Source organism: Grampus griseus (genome assembly GCF_964374135.1).
Source record: "Grampus griseus genome assembly, chromosome: 2".
NCBI classification, from domain to species: Eukaryota; Metazoa; Chordata; class Mammalia; order Artiodactyla; family Delphinidae; genus Grampus; species Grampus griseus.
The window spans coordinates 118,928,706-118,956,684 of NC_139018.1; the positions used below are offsets into that span (position 1 = coordinate 118,928,706).

The 27,979-nt window shown below is 39.6% G+C and overlaps 1 protein-coding gene across 3 annotated transcripts in view; it reads left to right on the plus strand.

Annotated features, from left to right (window-relative positions):
- The window catches only part of SCAPER (S-phase cyclin A associated protein in the ER), a 495,909-nt gene that overhangs the window by 426,246 nt on the left and 41,684 nt on the right, over window positions 1-27,979 (plus strand). For 2 of the 3 annotated variants that reach the window (XM_082647309.1, XM_082647310.1), the window contains exon 28: window positions 23,379-23,616. The exons of the other annotated variant lie outside the window; for it this stretch is intronic. In XM_082647309.1, the coding sequence (XP_082503435.1) occupies window positions 23,379-23,616 (238 nt within the window). The remainder of the gene's footprint in view (window positions 1-23,378; window positions 23,617-27,979) is intronic. 3 annotated transcript variants of the gene reach the window in all.

Genomic DNA, 27,979 nt, shown 5'->3' on the forward strand with positions numbered 1-27,979 from the left:
GGTAGGCCTTGCTGCAAAAGCAGGTTCGGGTGGTTTCCTGGCTTAATTTACCTAGGAAATTCTTAGCAGTATCAGTGTAAGCTGCTTCTCTGAGAGACAAGAAGAATGACCCCTGTCTGGTGTTCTTCCTCTCATCCTTCAATCTTCCAGTATTTCCTGAATACTGCCAAGCTACAGGAATACAGGGAGTTTTTCCTACATCTTCTGATTTGTTTACCTCTAATATTTACAGCCCATTTTGTGCTACAATACTTCTCATTTCTTTGTGGAAATTATATTTTTAAACTATAATGACCTGTTGAAAGCACTTTGTTGCATGTGTTAAATAGTCTCAGCACAAGGTCAAAGCCGTGTGTGGGGAGAAAGGTAGCTTGGTGGTTGTTATACTAGAGGAATTCACATAATTCCTGTTGGGGCTGCCAAGGGAAGCCAGCCAGAGCCTGAGCGCCGAGGAAGGCTTGTCCTCAAAGCCCTTCTGTGACCAACAGGAGTAAAAGACAAAGGGGGCCCAGAGAGACCTTCAAAAACTGCCTCTTGTGAACTGGCAGACCCTGAGATAATTATGTACACTAATTGATAGCACAGGGCTTTGAGTAAACACTTTGCAGTCTGCCGGTGGCCGGCCTTTGTGATGGTGATTATAGCAGGTCTGCCTTTGCACTGCCCTGCTATTGTGCCCTTAATCTTCTAATTTTTACCTAGGTTTTCTGAAAGACAATTTGGGTGTCAGTATTTACACTGTTAATCTCTGCTTCAGCATGGGGGAGAAAAGTACTCACATGATTTTTGTACCAGCCTTGGTTTTGAACAGTAAACTTGCATTTCTTTAAGTAAAAATCGAAATTGTGATCTTCTGGTGAAAGGATTGATTTTTATATTAGGATTACTCTACAATTTTAATATGCGAATTGTTCACAAGCTATAATTCTTAATCACTTCAACAAAATTCAACAATCTGTAATAGGACTTTCAGAAATGACTGTTGGGCCTTAACTGTTACCAGTTTTCCATTCTTGGGCCTGCAAGAAATAAGGAAAAAAGGATAGTTTTCAAATCTCAGGGCAGTGACTCAACTGCCGTAATTGGCTAAGGCTCAAGTCCCCCTTAAGGTGCTGGCTCCGTAGCCAAACTAATAGGATCCGAACAGTAATGAGTGATTATAAATTGTAACCAACACAAAACCTTTCAGTTAATCAGCAATCATTTCTAGATGCATAACTATGCAAAGTACTATAGCAAGAGTGCCAAGAAGTAGTGGATCCAAAGTGAAAGAGTTTACAGTCCTTGTGACTGCACAGAAGAAAAATAGGAGCTTGTAAAACTTAGTTAATTCTGACTGGTTGGAAAACACTATTGTGAATGCTAGAATATTTTTACACAAAAAGAAATTTGTTACTATGTGTATTTGTGGTTTTTATTTTCGCATCTGTAAACTACACTAACAAAATGAGTTCTAGCCAAGGTCTCTGGAAACCTGTGTCATAAAAAGATAAGAATGGGGGCTTCCCTGGTGGCGCAGTGATTGAGAGTTCGCCTTCCGATGCAGGGGGCACGGGTTCATGCCCTGGTCCGGGAAGATCCCACATGCCGCGGAGCGGCTGGGCCCGTGAGCCATGGCTGCTGAGCCTGAGCGTCCGGAGCCTGTGCTCCACAGCGGGAGAGGCCACAGCAGTGAGAGGCCCGCATACCGCAAAAAAAAAAAAAAAAAAGATAAGAATGATTTGTAATTTAGCCCATTAATTATGTGGATATAAATGAGTGCTTCTCAAGTGTTTAAGGGTGCTTGAAAACCATTTGTTCAAGCAAAGGTAAACTTTAACTCTGCCTGCCTGAATTATTCATTCATTCATTAGACAAATATTTATACAGTGCTTGCTCTGTGCCAGGCCCTGTGCTAGGCTTGGGAGAAAACAAAAATGACTAAGATGTTGATTGAGTCCTCAAGGACCTTGTAAGCTAGTAAAGAAGAGGTATATACAAATATCCATGGTATAAGGCAGAGAGTGTTACAGAGGATAGAAGATAACACACAAAAAGCACTTAGCATGCTGCCTGGCACATAGTAAATGCTTAATAAATATTGGATTATCACATCATCATTGATGGACTTCAGAGGAGGGAGAGATCACTCTTAGTTGTAGGAATTAGCTGTTTTCTAGAGCAACTAAAATTTAATCTAGGCCTTGGAAGATAAAAAGGGTTGGAACATTTAGAGTTGAGAAAAACATAGACAAAGAAAATAGCATACGCAAAGACATCAAAGCAGAAAAAAACATGAAGAATGAACAGAGTACTTAATTTGGCTGGATTTTGAGATGTATGTATTGGTGATTTTAGTGCCTACCAGACTGTTATGATGTTCAAATGAGGTAATAAATATAAAAATACTGTGTGATATATAAAACAATCTGCTGAATGTGGTGGTGGCAGTGGTGTCGTTAAAAGCCTTTGATCAGGGCAATGACATGCTAAAAACCATATTTGGGAGTTATCATGTGAAAGTGTATGAGAGAGGCTGTAGAAAGTGGGAAAGACCATTAACAGCATCTGGGCAAGAGGCAAAAGGAATGGAAAAGAAGAATCTTTTTTTTTTTTTTTTTTTTTTTTTTGCGGTACGCGGGCCTCTCACTGTTGTGACCTCTCCCACTGCGGAGCACGGGCTCCGGACGCGCAGGCTCAGCGGCCATGGCTCACGGGCCCAGCGGCTCCGCGGCATGTGGGATCCTCCCGGACCGGGGCACGAACCCGTGTCCCCTGCATCGGCAGGCGGACTGTCAACCACTGTGCCACCAGGGAAGCCCGAAGAATCTTTTTAAATCCTCTCATAGTCTCTCTTTTTATGTGTGGTATCACTGGTCTCTCGGGCATCAGGCTCCAGATGTCATCTCTCTCTCATCCGTCTTCCTTGTACCGCAGATCTAATGTGCTGTCACATTCCATTGACTGGAAGGAACCTTAAAGTCACCTTAATCCAGTCTTCTGTTCAGATTTGTAGCTCTTCAATAACTTCTTTCGGTTTACATTTGAGTATCTTCATTGACAGGGAACTTATTATTTACCAGGGGAGCCTATTCTATCATTGATCAGTTTTTTTTTTTTCATTGATCAGTTTTAATGCTTTAAAAGCCTCTCCTTATACCAAGCTGTAATCCGTCTCCCTAATACTACCTACTAGTACTAGTCCTATTTGCTCCTTGGCAACATATAGATTATTCTAACCCCACTCTTCTCCCTACACTTCTCCCGTCTCACCAAACCACATATTCTCCTTTGCTTTCATTCTTGTTCCAGTTACTGTGGTTGTGTAACAAATTACCCCAAAACTTAGTGGCATAAAATGACAATCTATTAATCTCACAGATTCTGTATGTCAGGAATTCTATCAAGATACAGGGAGAATGGCTCATCTTTGTTCCACAGTCTCTAGGCCTCAGTTGGAAGACTTGAAGGCTGGAGGTTGGAATCATCTGTGTGCTTGTTCACACATGACTGTAGTTCATGCTACCTGTTTGTTAGGGACCTTTCCATGTGGTCCCTCTGCACAGGCTAATTTGGGCTGCACAGCATGGTGGAGGTTCAAAGGAGGAGCATCCTGACAAGTGAGAGAGCTAGGTGAAAACCATGTCACCTTTTATGACCTAGCCTCAGGAGTCATGCAGCATCCCCTCCACTGAATTCTGTTCAGCAAGGCAGCCACAGAGTCCCATTCAGCTTCAAAGGGAGGAGAAGTAGACTCCCATCTCTTCATGGGCAATATAAAGGTTCTGGAAGAGCGTATTGTACCAGAAATATTGCTATGTTTATGTTTGAAAAATAGAGTCTTCCACGTTCCAACCTACCCTAGAGATAAATGTGTTCCCAGTATCCTGTTCTCATCTGTATTCTTTCCTCTCTGCAGTCTCATACTTGGTATTATCATTTCTCTTGGCATCTTTAGCCACTGTCCTCAGACAAAAGGCTTGCTGGTGTTGGGAGATGGAGAATGAAGTGAACATAAGACTAAACAAGTGTAACTAAAGGAAATAACATTTGTTGAACACTGTTTATGTGCCCCAGGCTAAGGGCTCCTCCTGAGTTATCTCCCAGCAATCCTCACACTGTCCAAGGGAGCATAACAGCCTCTAGACTGATAAGGAAGAGTGATTGTCCGAATCCTTCAGGTCTGGAAAGTGAGAAGAATACAGGAACAGGAACCTCTGGGCTGTCTCTATATTCACAATTGGGCAAATGCTAGTACAGAGATTTCTGAAAAATCTATCCCAGCTGGTAATAAAGTCGTAGTTGACTTGTAGGGACAGAAAGATGATCGCTTCATTGCTGCAATTCAAACTGTGTGTCTACTGTGTGCTAGGCACTATGCCAGAGAAAGGGAGCTGCCTGGGCCTTAGCCCACAGGGCCAGCATTTAGGGGCAGGCTTCGCTGACTTACTACTCCCAGAGGGGAGAGGGTGTGATGAAGGTAGTCTGCCAATACGTATGCAGGCTCACCACACTTAGGATAGCAGAATATATCTGGTGTACACTTGCAGTTGAACTCCCACTGGCTCTAGGACTTTGGGGGTCAGGATCTCAAGAGGAAAATCCTTTTGTACTGTTGTATTGAAGAGCCCAGGTTTGGGAGTCAGAAAAATGTGAATGCAGTTCCTGCTCTCCTAGCTCTGTGACCAGTGACAGATTCTTTAGCTTCTCAGTGCCTGTTTCCTCACATTATAAACATGAATTTGACAATTCTTCTTCACAGAGTTGGTCAGGATAGGGGCAAATGGGGGCTAACATGCCTGTCACCCTAACCTTCTGCCCAAGGTGCTTTTTTATATATATTTATTACACCCCACCCTGTTCCAAAAAGATTTGAGATGGCTTATAGAAGTATATATGTCTTCTTATTTTTAAAAAATAGATGAAAAAATTAGAATAAAAGAAAATAGGTAAGGAAAAGTAAATGAAGCCAGAAGCAAGTGAAGTTAAGGCATAAACCATATTCATAAACAAGCCCCTGGTAGACATTTCCTCTTGGAATTCCTACTGGCAGTTTCTACCAGGAACTTATATTTAATATGTCAGATTCTAAGCTCATTGGCTTTCATCCAAAGTTGGCTTTTCCTCCTGATTACCTTACTCTGCTCATGACTGTAGTAATATGAACAGATTTTAAGACCTCAGACTTTTATTATCTTTGACTTCTGTCTTTCAGAATCCAATCCAGTCCTATGCAATTAAATCAAAAAGATGCTTGCCACAGAAATATGAGGTGGCTCCTGTTATTTATACCTATGACTTGATATTTGTCTACTTCTAATTCACTAGTTCCTTTGTCCTGTGTATATGTTTTGTGTCTTCAAATGAAAAGATTTCCCTAAGGAGAGAGACTAAATATCCTAGCAGCTCCCCTTCAGGCACCTAGCATCAGGCTATAAACAAAATAAGAAGTCGGTAAGTAGCTATGACTGGCAGCATTAGCAAATACTGGTGTGCACCATCGACCTATGCCAGGGCCCCATTTCCTGGGCTTACTCTTAGCATAGGAAGAAGAGGTGCCTGTGTCTCACGTTCTTCCTCCCCTAAGGTAAGAAGGAGACGTCCAAGGCCTTCGTGCCTTTGGCATACCTTTCTGAGACCAGTTCTCTCTCTCTTCCTTCCATTGCTTTAGCAAATCTTTATTACTGTTTACTGAGCACTTGATATGTGCCAGACACTTGTCGAGGTATTAGGGATCCAGTGGTGAACAAAATACTCACTCTGTGGAGCTCACAGTCTAACAGGAGAAAAAGATGATAAACCAGTAAATGAATAAGATAATTTTAGCTAGTGATAGTGATATGAGAAAATAAAGCAGGGTAATATAGCAGAGTGATTTGGGTGAGTGGTCAGGGAAGGCCTCTCTGGGAAGATGACACTGAGCTAAGAAGGAGCCAACTCTGTAAAGATCGGAGGGAAGAGTATTCTAGTTGAGCAGAATAGGAAGTTGATGACTACCAAATATCTGAAGTGGGTGTGTACCAGAAACATAGAAGGCAGTGTGCTGGAATGTGATGAGCAAGAAAGTGCTAGGAGACGAAGGGCCAAGAGATCAGGACAGAGAGAGTGGAAGTTTGGGTTTTATTCTATGTGATAGGAAGCCACTGGAGGATTTTAAGCAGGAGAGCAGCATGATCTGATTACTTAAAAAGTAATGGATTTTTACTCTGTGTAGAATGGATTATAGGGGCAAGAGTGGAAGCAGGAAAGATTAATTAGGAGGGTACTGCATCACGCAGCCCAGATATGACAGTTTTTTCCTCCCAGTTACTCACCCAGAAGAAGTAATTGCTTTCATTTGGCAACACAGCAGAGCCTCTGGCAGAGCTCCTTCAGCCTAACTGCCAAATACTAAAGATAAGAGAAGCCCAAAATATCAGCTGAACTAGCCAAAATCAGCACAGGGCCCTTTTGTGTTTTACAGTGATAATGAGAAAACTGAAGATAGAGAGGTCAGAAAAGTCCCATCTGAGAAGCATTCTTGGACAACAGTCCTAGTCTGTAGTTCCAAGATCTAGGACCATATACTGTTGTCAGTCATCCAGAGCTGCCGTATTCTCACCTTTTGGACTCCTCCCTGCCCTTTCTCCATTCACCTTTGGTTGTCCCCAGACTGTCTTTATCTTCCACTTTCTTGATCCTCCTCCCAGACCTCTGCCAGAGACCACAGTTTCTTCTTAGGGGCCTCACCCTTTACCTTCCATTCTCATTGGTGTCCTCTTGGTCTTCTTCTTTCTCAAGCGTGTTCTAGGTTGTTGATCTCCAACAACAAGAACGTCTCTCTGTTTTCATCATCTATCACTTCTCTTCCCAGAAAGGTTTCCTTCTCAAAAGTTCCTCTTTGAATTCAACTGAAACTAATGACCAGGTACTTTGGAAATCCTCCCAAGTAATCAGCCAGCCTCACCCTACCTAATATTCTCACTATTTAATTTCTCCTATATTTTTCCTCTTCTCTAACCAAATGTCCAGACTATCTTATAGTGCTTACACATGTATCTTTTCCACCTTGAGTTTTCTCTTGCTCTAATATCTCTACTAAGTCATCCTCATTCCCTTCAACAGGGCTCCAAATTAGATCTGCATTAAACAAGCTATTTTCTCCCTCTACTGTATATATAAAATATAGGGGGGGGGGGGTGTGCGTGTGTGTGTCTGTGTAGGAGACTATAATTTTTGAAGTAGATTCACACCTGTTATAACACCCCAGAACTGAACAGAATCTTAGACATCATCCTGTCCATTGCCCAGCTGAGTTTTGAGTGCCCTCTGTCAATTCAGTGAATGTATTCCTCCACTGATTCAGAATAGTTAAGAATGTAATACCTCACCAACAGCCCATTTAACTTTTGGGTGTTCTGATTGTTAGAAAATTTTCTGTAAGTTTATCTAATATCTGCTTTCGGGTAGCATCTCTCCTCTGGTGTCATAAATAACAGTGTAATACCTCTTCAGTTTGAAGATAACCTTTATATCCTCCAGTTCTGAAATAAATTTCCCAGTACTTTCAAATGTACCTCAGGTGACATTGTTTCCACATAGTTTTACGACACAATTCACTTTCCTTGGGAACTTTCTGATACATCAGTGTCCTGAATGTAGTGCCATACCCAGTGCTAGAACCAGTACTTCCAGAGTAGTTGTTCATTGCAGTGGATCAGGATAAACCTTTCTGGTTGTGTACGTTTTACTCCTCTTAGCTCAGTCAAAATTGAATTATATTCATGGGTAATCAAGCAAGACTGTTTCTTCATTTGAATGGATAGGAAGCTAATTTGCTAAGTCTTTTCCCCCTACTTATCATTGAAAGCTATATTCCAGTCCCCTGTCACTTGCCTTCTTCCCATCCTAAACCTATGCAGTTAGTTTTTAAATCTAAAAATAGGATTTAATAGTCATTTCTATAAATTTCATCCTTTTTTAGTCCTCATTTATTTTTAATTAAACTTTTTTATTTTTTACTTCCTCCTCCTTGAAACTATCTTCACTTTGCTTCTAGGGCATCACACTTCCCTGCTTTTCCTCCTACCCCACTGGTTTCATTTTTCAGTTTCCTTTGATGATTTATTCTCATCTCCCCAACTTCTACACTTTGGAGTATCCCAAGGCTCAATTCTCAGACTAATCTATGTTCACTCACTAGATGAGCTGGCTTTAAATACCATCTGTGTGTTGATGACTCCCAAATATCTCAAGCCCAGATCGCTCCTCTGAACTCAGACTTGTATATTTATTCATTTATTCAACAGATGTCTATTGAGTGGCTACTCTATGTCAGATACTGTTCTAAGCCCTGGAGACAGACAAAACTCCCTACCCTTGGGAAGCTCATTTTATCCAACTTCTGATCCAGTATCTTCACTTAGGTGTCTAATAGGCATCTTGAATTTAACAAGTTTAAAGGTGAACTCCTCATTTTCCTCCCCAGACATGCTCTATCCACTGTCTTTCTCATTTCTGTAAATGGCAGCCACATTCTTTTAATTACTCAGGCAAAAAAAACCACTGAGCCATTTTTTACTCCTCTTTTTCTCACCCCACATTCATTCTATCAGGAAATCCTATTGGTTTTCCCTTCTGAATATTTTTCAGAATCCAGCTACTTCTTACCACATCCATGACTACCATCCTGGTTCATCCACCATGATCTCTCACTTGGATGATTGAAACAGTCTCTTAATTGGCCTCTCTGCTTCTGTCTTGGCTCTTCTAACAACTTTTCAACCAATTAGCTATAGTGATTATTTTTAAACCAAAGTCATATTATATAACCCTTCTGCTCAAAACCTTACAATGGCTTTCCATCTCATTCAGTAAAACCCTTATAATGTCCTTACAATGCTCTACAAGACCCTACCTGATTGTCTTCCTGTTTCCTCTCTGACCTCATCCCCCATTGTTCCTCCACTTTGCTTAACCAGCTGTAGCCACACTGGCCGTCTTGCTGTTTCTTGAATATGTCATGCATGCTCCTGGCTCCAAGCCTTGGGACTTGCTGTTCCTCTGCCTAAAAACACCCTTGCCTCAGGTATCCACATGGCTTCTTTCCTCACTTTCTGTAGAATTCTGTCTAAATAGCACTTTAGAAAGTGTTTCCCCAACCACCCTATATAAAATAGCATCACACACACACACACAAACACACACACCCCTGCATCTTCATTCCCTACCCATATCCCCTGCTCTTCTACAGTACTTAGCACACCTGACATACTGTATATTACATGTGATACTTGTTTATTTGTTCATTGTATCTCGTACACTAAAACGTAAGTTTTATTAGAAAGAGAACATGGATTTTACTGCTGAATCCCAGTGCCTAGAAAAGTGCTTACACAGAGTAGGTCCTCAGTAAATATTTGTTGAATAAATGAATCATGAATGAATAGGCCCATGTGACAGAATAATGCCCCTCCTGAACATTCTACCCCAAAGCAAAATACACATTCTTCTCAAGTGTGTATGGGACATTTTCCAGGATAGAATACCATGTTAGGCCACTAATTAAGTCTCAGTCGATTTTAAAAGGTAGACATCATACAGAATATCTTCTCTGACCTTAATGGGATGAAGTAAGAAATCAATAATAGAAGTAAAACTAGAAAATTCACAGATTTGCAGAAATTAAACAAAACACTCTTAAACATTACATAATGATCAGGGATCAATCCAAGAAGAAGATGTAACAATTGTAAATATATATGCACACAAGATAGATGCATCTAAAAACATAGAGCAAATATTAACAGACATAAAGGGAGAAATTGTCAGTAACACAATAATAGTAGGGGACTTTAACACCCCATTTATATCAATTGACAAATCATCCAGACAGAAAATCAATAAGGAAGCACTGGCCTTAAATTACACATTAGACCAAATGGACTTAATAGATATATAAAGAAGATTCCATCCAAAAGCAACAGAATACATATTCTTTTAAAGTGCACATGGAGCATTATCCAGGATAGATCACATCCTAGGCCACAAAACAAGTCTCAGTAAATTTAAGAAAATTGAAATCATATCAAGCATCATTTCCAACCACAACACTATGAGACTAGAAATCAACTACAAGAAAAAACTGCAAAAATTACACAGGTGAGGCTAGACAGTGTGCTACTAAACAACCAGTGGATCACTAAAGAAATCAAAGAAGAAATTTTAAAATACCTGGAGACAAATGAAAACAAAAACACAGCAATCCAAAATCTCTGGGACACAGCAAAAGCAATTCTAAGAGGGAAGTTTATAGTGATACAAGATTACCTCAGGAAACAAGAAAAATCTCAAACAAACAACCTATCCATACACCTAAAGGAACTACAAAAAGAACAAACAAAACCCAAAATTAGTAGAAAGAAAGAAATCACAAAGATAACAACAGAAATAAATGAAACAGGCTGTAAAAAAAAAAAAATAGAAAAAATCAGTGATACCAAGAGCTGGTTCTTTGAAGATAAACAAAATTGATAAACCTTTAGCCAGATACATCAAGGAAAAACAAAAAAACAGAGCACAAATCGATAAAATCAGAAATGAAAACAGAGAAGTTACAGCCAGCACCACAGAAATATAAAAGATTATAAGAGATTACTACAAACAACTATATGCCAATAAACTGGACAGAAGAAATGGACAAACTCCTAGATATGTACTATCTTCCAAGACTGAGCCAGGAAGAACTAGAAAATATGAACAGATCAATTACCAGTAATGAAATTGAATCAGGAATTTTAAAACCTCCCAAAAAACAAAAGTCCAGGACCAGACGGCTTCACAGATGAATTCTACCAAACATTTAGAGAAGAGTTAACATCTGTGCTTCTCAAACTTCCAGAAAGTTACAGAGGAAGGAATGCTTCTGAACTCATTCTACAAGGCCCACATCACCCTGATACCAAAACCAGACAAATATATCACAAGAAAAAGGAAATACAGGCCAGTAACACTGATGAACATAGATGCCAGAATCCTCAAAATATTAGCAAACCAAATCCAACAATACATTAAAAAGATCATAAACCATGTTCAAGGGGAAATTATCCAGGGAAGCACAGATGGTTCAGTATCCACAAATCAATCAGTGTGATACACCACATTAACAAATTGAGGAATAAAAATCATATGATCATCTCAATAGATGCAGAAAAAACTTTTGACAAAATTCAACATCGATTTATAATAAAAACTCTCCACAAAGTGGGTATAGAGGGAACATACCTCAACATAAGAAATGACCATATATGACAAACTCATAGTTAATTACATACTCAACAGTGAAAAGCTGAAAGCATTTCCTCTAAGACCAGGAACAAGACAAGGATGCCCGGTCTCACCACTTTAATTTATTTATTTTTTATTTTTTATTTTTTTTGCAGTACGTGGACCTCTCACTGTTGTGGCCTCTCCCGTTGCAGAGCACAGGCTCCGGACGCACAGGCTTAGCGGCCATGGCTCACGGGCCCAGCCACTCCACGGCATGTGGGATCTTCCCAGACCAGGGCATGAACCCGTGTCCCCTGCATCGGCAGGCAGACTCTCAACCACTGCGCCACCAGGGAAGCCCCTCACCACTTTTATTCAACATAGTATTGGAAGTCCTAGGCACAGCAATCAGACAAGAAAAAGAAATGAAATGAATCCAGATTGGTAAGGAAGAAGTACTGTCACTGTCTTCAGATGATATGATACTATACATAGAAAATCTGAAAGACACCACCAAAAAACTACTACAGCTTATCAATGAATTCAGTCAAGTTTCAGGACACAAAATTAATATACAGAAATATGTTGCATTTCTATACACAAACTGTCAGAGAAATTAACAATCCAATTTACAATCACATCAAAAAATAAAAGAAAATAAAATACCTAAGAATAAATCTAACTAAGGAGGTAAAAGACCTATACTCAGAAAACTCTAAGAAACTGATGAAAGAAATTAAAGATGACATAAACAGATGAAAAGATATATACCATGTTCATGGATTTTAAGACTTAATATTGTTAAAATGACCATACTACCTAAGGCAATCTACAGATTCAATGTAATCCCTATCAAAATGCCAATGGCATTTTTGACAGAGCTAGAACAAATAATTTTAAAATTTGTATGGAAACACAAAAGACCCCAAATAGCCAAAACAATCTTAAGAAAGAACAGAGCTGGAGCTATTACGCTCCCTGACTTCAGACCATGCTACCAAGTTGCAGTAATCAAAACAGTTTGGTACTGGCACAAAAACAGACACATAGCTCACAGAACAGAATAGGGAGCCCAGAAATCAACCCACACACTTATGGTTTCTGTGACAAAGGAGGCAAGAATATACAAGGGAGAAAAGTCAGTCTCTTCAGTAAATGGTGCTGGGGAAACTGGACAGTTACATGTAAAAGAATGAAATTAGAGCATTTTCTCACATGATATGCAAAAATAAACTCAAAGTGGATTAAAGACCCAAATGTAAAACTGGAAACCATCAAACTCCTAGAAGAAAACAAATAGAATACTCTTTGACATAAATCCAGTATTTTGAGGGATCTGACTCCTAAGGCAAAGGAAACAAAAAGAAAAGTAAACAAATAGGACCTAATTAAACTTAAAAGCTTTTTCACAGCAAAGGAAACCATTGACAAAGTGAAAAGACAACCTACTGAATGGGAGAAAATATTTACAAATGATGCAACCGACAAGGGGTTAATATCCAAAATATATAAACAGCTCATACAACTCAATATCAAAAAAAGAACAAACAACACTATTAAAAAATGGGCAAAAGACCCAAAAAGACATTTCTCTAAAGAAGACATACAGATGGCCAGTAGGCACATGAAAAGATGCTCATCATCACTAATTATTAGAGAAATGCAAATCAAAACTACAATGGGGTACAACCTCACACCAGTCAGAATGGCCATCATTAAAGAGTCTACAAATAATAAATGCTAGAGAGGGTGTGGAGAAAAGGGAACCCTCTTACACTGTTGGTGGGAATGTAAATTGGTACAATCACTGTGGAAAACAGTATGGAGGTTCCTCAAAAAACTAAAAATAGAGTTGCTGTATGATCCAGCAATCCCACTCCAGGGCATATACCCAGACGAAAATATAATTTGAAAAGATACATGCACCCCTATGTTCATAGCAGCACTGTTTACAATAGCCAAGACATGGAAACAACCTAAATGTCCATCGACAGATGAATGGTTAAAGATGTGGTATATATATATCCAAGGGAATATTATCAGCCATAAAAAAAGAATGAAATAATGCCATTTGCAGCAACATGGATGGACCTTAGAGGTTGTCATGCTAAGTGAAGTAAGTCAGAAAGAGAAACAAATACCATATGATATGACTTATATGTGGAATCTAAAATACGACACAAATGAACATATCTACAAAACAAAAACAAACTTAACAGATAAAGAGAACAGATTTGTGGTTGCCAGGGGGAGGCAGGATGGGGAAGGAAAGTTAGCTGGGAGTTTGGGATTAGCAGATACAAACTACTATATATAGGATGGATAAACAAGGTCCTACTGTATAGCACAGGGAACTATATTCAATATCCTGTGATAAACCATAATGGAAAAGAATATATATATACATATATGTGTGTGTGTGTGTGTGTATATATATATATATATATATATATATATATATATGTATATATAGCTGAATCACTTTGTTGTACAGCAGAAATTAAACACGGCATTGTAAATCAACTATACTTCAATAAAATTCTAAAAACCACGAGATAACACCTCACACCTGTCAGAATGACTATCATCAAAAAGACCACAAATAACAAATGTTGGCAAGGATATGGAGGAAAGGAAACCCTTGTACACTGTTGGTATAATATAAATAGGTGTAGCCACTCTGGAGAACAGTATGGAGGTTCCTCAAAAAACTAACATTAGAACTACCATATGATGCAGTAATTCTACTCCTGGGTGTCTATCCAAAGAAAATGAAAACACTAATTTGAAAAGATACATGCACCCAGTGTTTATAGCCACATTATTTACAGTAGTCAAGATATGGAAGTAACCTAAGTGTCCATCAACAGATGAATGGAAAAAGGAGATGCATACACACATACACACAATGGAATACTACTTGGCCATAAAAAGAATAAAATTTTGCCATTTGCATCAACATGACTGGACCTGGAGATGTTATGCTTAGTGAAATAAATGACACAGAGAAAGACAAATGCTGCGTGTTATCACTTGTATGTGGAATCTAAAAAAATAAACTAATGAATATAACAAAACAGAAACAGACTCACAGATATAGAGAACAAACTAGTGATTACCAGTGTAGAGAGGGAAGTGGGGAAGAGCAACGTAGAGGTAGGGGATTAAGAGGTACAAACTACTATCTATAAAATAAACTACAAGGATATATTGTACAGCACAGGGAATATAGCCAATATTTTATAATAACTTTAAATGGAGTATAATCTATAAAAATTTCAGTCACTACATTGTACACTTGAAACTAATATAATTGTAAGTCAGCTATACCTCAATAAAAAATAAAATAAATTAAAAACTCATGGGACAGTAAAAGCACTGTCAAGGGGAAAGTGTATAGCTATAAGCATTTACACTAAAGCAACTAGAAATATCTCAAATCAAAAAATTAACTAGGGACTTCCCTGGTCATGCAGTGGTTAAGAATCTGCCTACCAATGCAAGGGTCATGGGTTGGAGCCCTGATCCAGGAAGATCCCACATGCTGCGGAGCAGTTAAGCCCATGCACCACAACTACTGAGCCTGTGCTCTAGAGCCCACGAACCACAACTACTGAACCCCACATGCCTAGAGCTCATGCTCCACAACAAGAGAAGCCACCGCAATGAGAAGCCCATGCACTGCGATGAAGAGTAGCCCCCGCTTGCCACAACTAGAGAAAGCCTGTGTGCAGCAACGAAGACCCAACGCAGCCAAAAATTAATTAATTAAAAAAAAAACTATACAACTTAAGGAACTAGAAAAAAAGAACAGACTAAACGCAAGCCTAGCAAAAGGAAGGAAATAATTAAGATTATGGCAGAGATCAATTAAGTTGAGAATAAAATAACAATAGAGATAATCAGTGAAACCAAAAGTTGGTTCTTTGAGAAGATCAATAGAATTGACAAACCTTCAGCTAGAAAACAAGAGTGAGAACTCTGAAATTACTAAAATCAGAAATGAAAATGGGGTGCTCACTTTGACAGTGCATATACTAAATTAGAATGATACAAAGATTAGCATGGTCCCTGCACAAAGATGACACTCAGATTCTTGAAGTGTTTTTTTTTTTATGGTTGTAGTATAGTATTGTATATTGAAATTATAAAAGAGTAGATTTTAAGCATTCTACCAAAAAAAAAATTAACTATATGAGGTAATGGATGTTTTAACTTGATGATAGGAATAATTTTACAATGTATATCAAATCATCATGTTTTACACACATTGAATGTTATAATTTTATTTGTCAGTTATACTTCGGTAAAGTTGGGTGGGGGGGGAGAAATGAAAATGGGACATTGCTACCAATTCTACAGAAATAAAAAGGACTATACAAGAGTACTATTAACAACGTATGCCAACAAATTGAATAATTTAGATGAAATGGACAAATTCCTAGAAACACAATACCTACCAAGACTAAATCACAAAGAAATAGAAAATCTGAAGAGACCTGTAACTAATAAGGGGGCTGAAGCAGTAATCAGAAGTCTCCAAAGGAAAGCCCTGGACCTGATGGCTTCAGTGGTGAATTGTACCCAACATTTAAAGAACTAACACTAGTCTTTCTCAAACTTCTCCAAAAAATTGAAGAGGAGAGAATACTTTCTAACATGAAGCCAGCATTATCCTGATTCCGAAGCCAGACAAAGACACCACAAGAGAGAAAATTCCAGACTGATATTCCTTGCGAACATTGATTTAAAGATCCTCAACAAAACACTACCAAACCAAGCTCAGCAGCATGTTTAAAGGATTATACACCATGACCAAGTGGGATTTGTTCCTGGAGTGCAAGAATGGTTCCGCATATGAACATCAATCAATTTAATAGACCACATTAACAGAATGAAGGGGAAAAAAAACACGATCATCTCAATTTATACAGAAAAGCATCTGATAAATTTCAACACCCTTTCATGATAAAAACACTCAACAAATTAGGAATAGAAAGAAACTACCTTCACATAATAAAAGCCATATGTGAAAAGCCCACAAGGAACATCATACTCAAGGATGAAAGAAGGAAAGCTTTTCCTCTAACATCAGGACAAGGCAAGGATGCCCACTTCTGCCACTTCTACTCAACATAGTACTGGAAGTTGTAGCCAAAGCAATTAGGTGAGGAAAAGAAAAATAAAAAGGCATCTAAATTGGAAGGGAAGGAGTAAAATTTTCTCTGTTTGCAAATGATATTATATGTAGAAACTACTAATGATTCCACACAAAAAAGCTGTTAAAACTAATGAATTCAATAAAGTAACAGACTACAAAGTCAACTCACAAAAATTAGTTGCATTTATATACACTATATACTATGAACAATCTGGAAAGGAAATTATGAAAATTCCATTTATAATAGCATCAAAAAGAATAAAATACTTAGGAATTAAACAAGAAGATGAAAGACTTATACAATGAAAAGTATAAAACATTGCCAAAAGAAATCAAAGAAGGCATAAATTAGAAACACATCCCATGACCATGGATTATAAAACAATATTGTTAAGATGTCATTACTATGCAAAGCAATCTATAAATCTGTACATTCCTTGCACTCCCTATCTAAATCCCAAAGGCTTTTTTTTTTTTTGGCAGAAATAGTAAATCCCATCTTAAAATTCATATGGAATCTCAAGGGACCCCAAATAACCAAAACAATTTTGAAAGAGAAAAACAAAGGGGGAGGACTCACACTTCGGATTTCAAAATTTACTACAAAGCTACAGTAATCAAAACAGTGTGGTACTGGCATAAAGACAGACATATATAACAATGGAATAGAATAGAGAGCACAGACTTAAACTCTTGTATTTATAGCCAAATGATTTTTGACAGGGGTGCCAAGACCATTGAATGGGAAAGGACAGTCTCTTCAACAAATGATGCTGGAGAAACTGGATATCCATAAGCAAAAGAATGAAGCTGGACACTTATCTACCACCATAACTTAAGATGGATCAGAGACGTAAATGTAAGACCTAAAACAATTATACTCCTAGAAGAAAACACAGGGCAAAAGCTTCCTGACATTGGATTTAGCAATGATTTCTTTGGATGTGACACCAGAGGCACAGGCAATAAAAGAAAAAGTAGACAAATGGGACTGCATGAAAAGTTTTTTGATTTGTGCATCAAAATATAATATCAACAGAGTAAAGAAACAACCCAGAGAATGGGAGATAATATTTGCAAGTCATATATCTGATAAGGGGTTAATATCCAGGAACTATGGAAAACTCCTAAAACTCAACAACAAAATAACCCAATTAAAAAATGGGCAAAGGACTTGAATTCCAAAGAAGAAATACAAATTGGTCAATAAGCACATGCAAAGATGCTCAATGTCGTTGATAGGGAAATGCAAATCAAAACTACAATGAGATATCACCTCACACCCATTAGGATGGCTACTATTAAAAAAAAAAAAAGAAAATACCAAGGTTTGGTGAGGATATGGAGAAATTAGAACCCTTGTGCATTGTTAGTGGGAATGTAAAATGGTATAGATGCTGTGGAAAATGTTATGGCAATTCCTCAAAAAATTAAAAATAGAATTATTATATGATTGAGAAATTCTACTTCTGGATATATATCCAAAAGAATTGAAAACAGGGTTTTGAAGACATGTTTATACACCCATGTTCATGGCAGCATTATTCACAGTAGCTAAAACGGAAGCAACCCAAGTGTCCATCAGTGGATGATGGATAAACAAAATGTGGTATACACATATAATGGGATATTATTCAGCCTTGAAAAGGTAGGAAGTTCTGCCATATGCTACAACATGAATGAAACTTGAGGACATTATGCTAAGTGAAATAAGCCAGTCACAAAAAGACAAATACTATATGATGATTCCACATATATGACATGCTTAGAGTAGTCAGAATCATGGAGACAGAAAGTAGAATAGTGGTTGCCAGGGGGAGGAAGGAATAGGGAGTTATTGTTTAATGAGTATAGAGTTTCAGTTTTACATGATGAAAGAGTTATGGAGGGCTTCCCTGGTGGCGCAGTGGTTGAGAGTCCGCCTGCCGATGCAGGGGACACGGGTTCGTGCCCCGGTCCGGGAAGATCCCACATGCCGCAGAGCGGCTGGGCCCATGAACCATGGCAACTGAGCCTGCGTGTCCGGAGCCTGTGCTCCGCAACGGGAGAGGCCACAACAGTGAGAGGCCTGCATACCGCAAAAAAAAAAAGACTTAAAGAGATGGTTGGTAGTGATGGTTGTACAACATTATGAACGAATTTAATACCATTGAATTGTAAACTTAAAAACAGGTAAGATGGTAAATTTTATGTGTATTTTACCACAATAAAAAAAAATCAGGGGTGGGGGGAGATAATGCCCTGCCAAAGATACCTGTATCCTAATCCTCAGAACTTATAAATGTGTTACCTAACATGGCAAAAGGAATTTTGCAGAAATGGTTAAGGATCTTGAGATGGAGAGAGTAGCCTGGATTATCCAGGTGGGCCCAGTGTAATCTCAAAGGGAAGCAGGAAAGTCAGTGTTAGAGAGGGATTTGAAGGTGCTATGCTGCTGGCTTTGAATATGGAAGAAGGGGCCAGGAGCCAAGGAGCAACCATACTCTAGAAGTTGTAAAAGGCAAGGAAATAAATTTTCCCCTTCAGCCTACAGAAGGAACCCAGCTCTGGTAACACCTTGATTTTAGCTTAGTGAGACATTTTGGATTTCTGACCCCCAGAACTTTAAGAGAATAAATTTGTGTTGTTTTAAACAACTAGCTTGTGATCGTTTATTCCAGCAGCAATAGGAAGCTGATGCACATGCCTGCCACTATTAGACTGTAACGTTCTATAGGACAGGGGTCTGGTCTTCCTTGATTTTGTAATACATCACAGGTCACTGTTGCTGGAGCACAGGTACTTTGGCTTTTTCAATAGAGAATATATGACAGATAATCATGTCCCTTTTGCTCACCACAAAGCCTGATAAATGATGATGTTACTAGATGAAGGTCAGCTTTCTAAGACTGTTCCAGTACATAAGAGCCCACAGCTGGAATAACTCTGTAAGAAATAATTCACTTCTCCTTGAACAGTGAAGTTCACATTCATCATTGGGAGGGACAGTGACTTAACTCCGTCCACTCCCAGCACTATGCAGACCTTTGTGGGGAGTGTTCTGGATTCAGAGGCTAAAATGGGAGGTTCTGATAAGATGCCTCTGGGATTCCAGATCTAAAGGAGGGAACAAAGCCAAAATCCAAGAAGCTAGGAGAGCAGTCTAGAAGATACCGGCACTGAAGGGGATCAGGGTGGATGTTACCGAATCAGAAATCTGCGACCAGGGATACAAGAGCAAACAAGCCAGGAACAAATGGGGAAAGGGGGTTATAGTGTGTGCGACTGTCACAGCTGCTTTTTTGGGCCAAATAAGGCCTGTTACATAAGTGGTTTAAAATACTAAAGATAGAACAGATGGCAGGTGATTCATGCCCACACAAATTATTGCTTTTTTTTTTGCCCAACTATACTCTCCTTTAAGGCAAAGTAGGGTTTTCAAGAGCTGTGCAGGTATATTGATGGCCCAGTTATAGTTTTTCCTGATTGAATCTCACAATTAATGAACAGAAATGAATATGCCACTAAGATCTCTAATCCTAGAGACCAAACAAAAACACTTTAAAATCCAGTAAAATTGAGAAGATCTTAGAGTGTAATATACAAAATTTCAGATCTGATTTTTCATATCTTCAATGTGTTTTTAAAAGAAAACTTTATGGGCTTCCCTGAGGGCGCAGTGATTAAGAATCCCCCTGCCAATGCAGGGGACACGGGTTCGAGCCCTGGTCTGGGGAGATCCCACATGCCGCGGAGCAACTAAGCCCGTGCTCCACAACTACTGAGCCTGCGCTCTAGAGCCCACGAACCACAGCTACTGAGCCTGTGTGCCACAACTACTGAAGCCCGCGCACCTAGAGCCCATGCTCCACAACAAGAAGCCACCGGAATGAGAAGCCCACGCACCGCAACAAAGGGTAGCCCCCGCTTGCCACAACTAGAGAAAGCCCACGCACAGCAACAGAGACCCAACGCAGCCAAAAATAAATTTATTTAAAAAAAGAAAACTTTTTATAACCTGTGCCTGATATGAATAAGGCCTTTTACTTTTTTATTATAAACATTTAGGCTTAAAGTGATTATAGCTGACATTTAAGACCAACAGGAGCCAGTGGCCTGTTCAAGGACAAATTATCCGTATTTCAGACTAAATCAAAAGTAAACATTTTCTAAAGTCCCTTCATGTCTACATTAGTTCTGTGGAAGCCAAATGCAGCAGACAAGCTCTCTCCCCTCCCCTCCACCCTGTATATTCTGTAGGCTAACTTTAAAAGTGTCTTTTCCACAAAGCAATATTAATATACATTTTGAACCATTTCCACATCTGAGTTCTTGAATGCTAATTTAATTGATTTTTCTGAATCAACATTTTTATTTCATCAGAAGAATATTGCAAAAGATCCTGAGTTATGTTATTTTATAGTTTGGTATTTTCCTAAATAGGGTGGGGTGGAGAGAAGAGAAACTATTCTGATGATCTTCACTTGCTGGGTTTTTTTTAATTTATTTTTTTAAACAAGTAATAGCAGTGAATTCATGTCATTTCATAAATGCTTGCAAAGATTAACTGTTACAAAGTTTTCTAAATAATAAAGCTATATTCCTGAATATCTGCATTTGAATATGCTAATAATCAGTTTAAAAGCAACACAGGCAGTAAAGGGGAGGTGACCATTCTGAATCACAAAGAAGAAAAAATGTTGTCACCAGCAGTGATGTCACTCATCCCCAAGGTTCTGAAAGCCTATTAGAAATTAGCTTTAGGGAGAAATGTCTTCTGACTTGTCATTGGTTCTAAAAGGCAGTCATTGTTAAACAAACACAGACCCCTTTTTGGAATCTATATAATAAACTCAGACACATTAATCTCTACTCACGTCTTTAGTCGGGGTCTGACCCCTAACTCTCATGGCTATAATGGAAGGAAGGAAGGAAGGGTGAACTGAAATGACATTAGCTAACAGTTTGTGTAAAGGTTCAGATGTGCCTGTAAGCAAATAAATATAATTTCTTAACTTTTTGTTTTTACTGAGTCCCATAAGACAGAAAGTGTCTCTCCGTGATGATCAGGATTACATTACAACGTCTGTGTACTTTGTTTAACAGTGTTCAGTTAACCCCGAGATTTGATTTAAGAAAAGGCATGGAGACGAAAGAAGAGGTCACCTCCTGTTTGGCCTGGATGTTTTGGTCTTTGGACAAAGCCCTGCCTTTAAAGAGTCAACAGTTCTTGGTAGTACCCCTGCCTTTGCCACTGACAAATGTTTATGAGCTAAAACATCTCACTGAATCTCTGAGGGTCTCGGTTGTGTCATGTGTGAAGTGAGGAGAACAACACCTTCTCTACCAACTATGAAGAACTACAAATGAGGCGGGGTGGAAGATGTGAATGTACTTAGCAGGTCCTGCCATGCAAATGAGATGATAGTATTTCATAAGACCTGCTTTCTTAAGAAGAGAACAAGTATAAGTGTCATCCCACATTCTTAGACTATCAGAAATAGTGCACATTCAGGAAACAAATGCTTACCACAGTTACGAATAAAACTATACTTTGATGAAACTAACAAATTAGAATGAATAATATAATCCCTTTAAAAAGTTATAGATTAGAAAACTAGACAAGATACTAGAAACTTGCCAGCCAGCACTTTCGAATTCATATTTACTTAGTGGCATCTCTTCAGTGCTTCTGGGCAAATTTATGAGATAAGCATAGATCTTTAATGCCTCTCTCCCATTCTAGATTCCAGCTGAAAGGAACAATAACAACAACAACAGAAAAAGGAATGGGAGGGACCTATATTAGTGTTAAATAGGGAAGGGCATCATCCTGTGGCAGAAACATAAAGACACTTCTGCTCAGCTTTATGCAGATCATACCAGGTTAAAGGGAGACACTGAGCAGGGACTTGTAACTTCCCTTCCTGAGAAAAAGCTGTGTCCCATGAAGAAAGGTGACTGACCCACTTGGAACAGCCCAGAGACCTGAGGATTTGTGCAGTGGTTAGAACAAATGGCTGCAGCAGCTTACATTTCAGATTCAAACCTGTGGAGAAAAAGGGAGGGCTTCTTTCCAGGCATTTCAGCCCAAGAATCTCCCTCCATGTTCCCCTTACCTTAGACCTACATACCCTTGAGCCAGAGTGAATAGGAAGGGGGCCCCACCTGAAGCATGTTGGCTGTGGGAAGGGGAGAGAAACCTGGGTATGGTTTCTAGGGGCAAAAAGGGTGAATGAATGCTTAGCAGCCACATTTACTAAAATTGTAGGCTCTTGATCACTAGATGCTTCACGCATACCTGAGTTCCAGAGTGAGGTGGATTTAGCAAACCCTTCCTTTCCTATTGATTTGAGGAATTCATTTGCCACTGCCGTTGCTTCTTGCTCATCCATACTGCCTGCCACAATTGCTAAGCTAACTTCAAGGTGATTTGTACAAAGCTAACCCAGCACTAGCTTGTTCTTGAGAGCCTGGCCCCTACAACCTGTCCTGCCAATACTCCTTGATGATGGAACTGTGCCTTCAGAAGCAGTTGAAGTGTCTCCCTGTCACGGTATACCAACACACTACTGGGTTTTTGAGGCCTCGTACTTCCCCAGTAACTGCCTCCCCTGAGAAGATTCCCTTGTGTATCCAGAAAGGAAGCCATGGTGTTTTGAGTTCTGAGTCCCAACAGCTCTCATGGACTCTGTCCAGTTCCACCAGGCCTGGAATCTAAACAAAGTGAGGCTATCTAGGCTGCAAAGGGTGGAAGCAGCCTCAGCCTGGCTGCAGAGTACTCAGTTGCCACTGCTGCAGCAGCCCGGTCTCCCAGCTGGAGAAAAGGGCGGGCCGCAGTGCACTTGGTTGGGGGGAGGGCTGCATTTACTCCTGGAGGTTTCTTGTTACCTTACTACACCACTCACATGGTTTGCTTTTAACGGTCTGCTTGTCATGTTCCATTTGACCTATAAAAATGCTAGCATCCTTTAAGTAGATTTCTGTTAAAAAGTTGAATGTTTCTTATCAGGTCACACAGCATATTTGACAATAATCGCCAGGATCCCACAGGACTGACAGCTGCTCTTCAGGCCACAGACCTGGCTGGAGTTCTGCATATGCTCTACTGTGTCCTCTTCCATGGCACAATCTCGGACCCCGGCACTTCTAGTCCCAAGGAGAGTTACGCTCAGAACACAGTCCAAGTGGCCATTCAGAGTTTACGTTTCTTCAACAGCTTTGCAGCTCTTGACCTGCCTGCTTTTCAGGTACCAGGAATTGGTTAACCAGCCAAGAGTAAATAATTTTATGTAGATATGGTGAGAGGTTCTTTTCCTGGATTGGGGCATAAGGAATAAGCTACAATACAGGGAATAATAATACGTACTATTTATTAAGCTGCTGTATTCTAGGAACTGGATTAGGTGCTTTGCATATGCTTTCTTATTTATTCTCATGACTACCCTACAGAATATTATTATACCCATTTTACAGGTGGAAAAGCTGGCAGTTAAGTAATTTCCCAGGGTTACACATGGCTGAGCCAGGACTGGTACCCATGGCCCCAAGCCTATGCCATTCTGCTACTTATAAATCTTCTGTCTTGATTTCTTTAGAAAAGGCATTATCATACCATAAACATTTAAATATTAAGGAAAGTAATGGTTTCTTATATAAACACGACCAAAATTAGATAAATTGTTTTGATTGATATGACTGTCTATGAATGATTTAACTGACTTGTATCCAACGTAAAGTGCATGTGTAGTTAAATGTGCAAACCCCTATAAATACTAAGTTTTTATAGCTAAAGAAAACTTGCTTTATGTTATAACACCAGACTGTCAGCTTAGAAACAGATTGTTTTTCATGTAGGAAATTTAATTTTCAAAAACACTGAACCTTTGGAACAGAGCAAGCCCCAAGGAGTAGACTTTCTCTTTCAGTTTATTAACTGTCAAGTGATTTCATTAAAAAGGGAACAAACTTGGCAGATAATGAACCCATAATTTAGATGAATTGCTTTGCTCAAAGGGAAAAAGGTTATAGAGATACAAATGTATGAAAATTGTGGTCTTTGGTCATCGCAAGATGGAAGAAACACTTCTGTTTTGTAGCTGGTGACAAATGTGCAGTTCTTGTCTTCCTGTCATTCTCTTCACAACTGGAAATTAGTAAGTCGTATCATTGGATTCAGTATCTTTCAACTTTGTAGAGTTAGTTTATCCATCATAAGAACAGAAATCTCTTCCTTAGGGTTAATGCTTTTCAGTTTTCAAAGCACTTGAACTAGCCTTAGGTGGTAGCTACACAATATGTAAAGTTCTGAGAGTTTACAGCCACACCTAGAACAAGAGGTACCTGCTCCAGAGAATGCCAATGGTTCTTGCCTCTGGGTTGAACGTAACATTTGTGTTTTATGAAGACCCAACCCCATTGTGTTCCGTCTGGAAACAGCTTAGAAATCAAGATATGCTAATTTTATGCCCTCAGAATATGGAGACCAGCAGGCTACCCATCAGCTAGGTCCAACTAGAGTGATTTCTTTTGTTACCAGGGATTATGAAAAGCAAATACCTAAAAATGTTCCTGAGCTCCTGGTTTATGGGTCTTCTGACCAGGATTTATACTGCTTCAGGGGTCACCACATCATACACAAGCATTTACATTAAGTCAGCCATTTATTCCATCAGTCACTCTGAGTGTCAGGGAGCCCCCGGTCCCTGCCCTACCCCCAGCCCTCCATGAACTCACAGCCTGTGCAGCCTTACTCAAAAGAACCAGTGAACTCCAACCAGCCCTGCTCCCTCATGACCTTTAGGCACAATGGCCAATAATGTTAGAAAAGTCAAAAATCTATTTCTGGAGCCCTTCGTGCCCAACTAAGATGAAACCACGACTTCTCCTCTGCAGCTCCTTGCCGTATTGAGCCCAGAATATATTCCCTACCTGAGCCGCTTTTGCCACAACCCCAGGAGAAACACCAAGGTGACTCGAGAGTTCGAGCCATTCTTAGAGTGAGATGCCCACCTCCCCAGGGGAATGTCCTTTTGTGGCTGGTTCCTAACACTTCTTTTGCTTCTTTCTTCTCTGTCCTTCCTGTTACTCCATATTTCTCTTAATTCTTTCCTGCTTTTTCTTCTTTTCCTTTTCCCTGTTCTGACTCTCCTGTCTTATTTTAGTCAATTTTGCCATCACTGCTTCTCATCCTCTCCCCAGACATTGTTCCCAGGTACCTTTTTCCCCTTAACCAGTGCATGGGCCAGGAAGGCCTTCAGGGACCTTCCTCCTGGCTGCCATCCTTTTGGTGCCCAAAGTCGAGCACATGTTTTTCTCTTATGCTTCATCAGTGTGTGCAGGGACCCAGATACCTAGAATTTCTAACATCAGGTCCTTTAATACATCTACCAATGATTACCTTACTGTTCCAGTTACTTTTATACATTTGAAAAACAAACAAACTTAGTGGGGTAAACAACAACCTTTATGATCACAGATTCTGTGAGTCCAGAATTCAGGCAGGGCTTTTCACAGTGGAGGTGGCTTGTCACTACTCCACGATGTAGGGCTTCAGCTGAGGGGCTCGAATGACTGGAGTTGGGGGGTATGGAGAAGAGGGGCAAATTGACTCAAATAGCTGGGAGCTCAAATTATCTGGAGGCTCCTTCACTTTCATGTTTTATGCCTGGGATTGATTACTCAGAGACTAGGTTCATCAAGGACTACTGGCCAGAGACTCTACATATGGCTTCTCTATGTGACTTGGGCTTCTCAAAACATCATGGTGTCTGGGTTCTCAGTAGGAGTTTCCTGAGAGGAAGCTCCTGGAAAACAACTGCTCCAAGAGAACCAACGGAAGCTGCATGGCTTTTTTATGCCCTAGCCTCAGAAGTCATATGGTTACATATCAGCCATCCTCTCTTGGTTAAATCCGTCATAAGCCTTCCAGATTCAAGAGGAGAAGACATAGGCCCCATCTCTCAGTGGGACGGCTGTCAAAGATTTATAGTCCTTTTTTTTAACTAACCACTACACTCTGTTGAGCAAGCTAAAGCAAAGCATCTGACCACATAGACATCATTGCCATAGATAGACACCTGATCAATCGTGCAATACTCAAGTAAATAGCATACAAATACACAATATTTGCATTGTAAAGCAATGGGTGAGTTTAGGAGAAAAGTATTATTTTTATGATAGATATGGTCAGAGAAACTCATATTCTAGTTCATTAAAACAACTTACTTGTCAAAAGTGAGATTTCAGGAACTATGTTTATAAAGCACAGGAAAAGAGATTTTAGGTACAGCATGGGTCTGAGCTCAGAAAAAATCTGGGAGACAATTTATGAATTGCCTGAGAGGATTGAAGGAACTGAAGAAGAAAATTGAAATGAGATAAATGGTCTGACCCTCTGAAGAGTTAGACAAGACAGTGTAAGACATGTTGACGGTTTGAGTCCCAGTGCATCGCAAGAATGCATCTCTGTAGAGCTGTTATGGAGAAGCATCCTCATCAAGACCTCTGGGTCTCGAGTCAGACTGACCTGACTTTGAGCCATCATACTACCAAGTTGTATGACTTTGGACAAGTCATTTGAATCCTTAACACTGAGTTTCTCATTTGTAAAATAGAGATTAAAAACACTTACCTCACAAGTCTGAGGTTTAAATGAGATTACGTAAAGGCACTGTGCTAACTAGCACATAGTAGGCCCTCAGGAAATGTGGACTGACTCATATTCTGAAGGTGAAGAATTTACCCAAACCATCTTGCAGATGCTGAATCAAAAGGTTAGGTTTCAAATGCAACATTCCCAGTGCTTCTGCACCCTTCTTTGAAGCCATAAACCTATGTGATTGTTTTGGTTGAGAACTCATCGCATAGTAGTCACAAAAGATTATCCATTAGAATATTTTCTTAACTGGTTCCATTTCATTATATACTAATAAGGCTGTCAAAATATTTTTCTCCCTTCAGCAAAGAGTCTGATTTCACTCTGAATTCATATTGGCACAGATGGCCTTGAGATCCCGGATATTGTATAGTGCATATACTTTGACAGTTTTTACAATTGAAGGTGGTCTCAAGAAACAAATCAATGTACTGACTTGGCAATTAATTCTGGCTAAAAAGGAAATATAGTTTCCTTGATAAATTGGTTTAATTTTTATATTCAAACTTACATGCCCCTTGACCTGCTCTTATCAGTGAAGGTTAAACAGAGGGCACTGGGTCACAGCAAGCTGGACACAACTAATTAAATAAGGGCTGAGCTGAGAAGGTGTCACTACTTGATTTAAAGGAGCAGGGCCCTCCTGAAGTCTCTTTGGGGCTTGAAAAACATTTTGTCTCAGTGCAATGAAACGGAGACAGAAGGCACTCTTAAAATTTAGTAGTAATTTTGTTTCAACAGTATTTATTAAAAAGACTGTGCCTCCCCGGCTGTTAGGCAGAGTGAATTCATTGAAACTTCCAAGCTGCAAAGTATCTGACCTGGTTCAAGCCAGCCAAGACCTCAAATCAAGAGATGAGTTTAAAACACTGCCTTTTCCCACAGGCTGGCAGTGGTGCTTCATTCCAGTGTGGGCTGCGAGTGCATTCTGTGGGCCTCGCCTCTCCCCTTTGCCC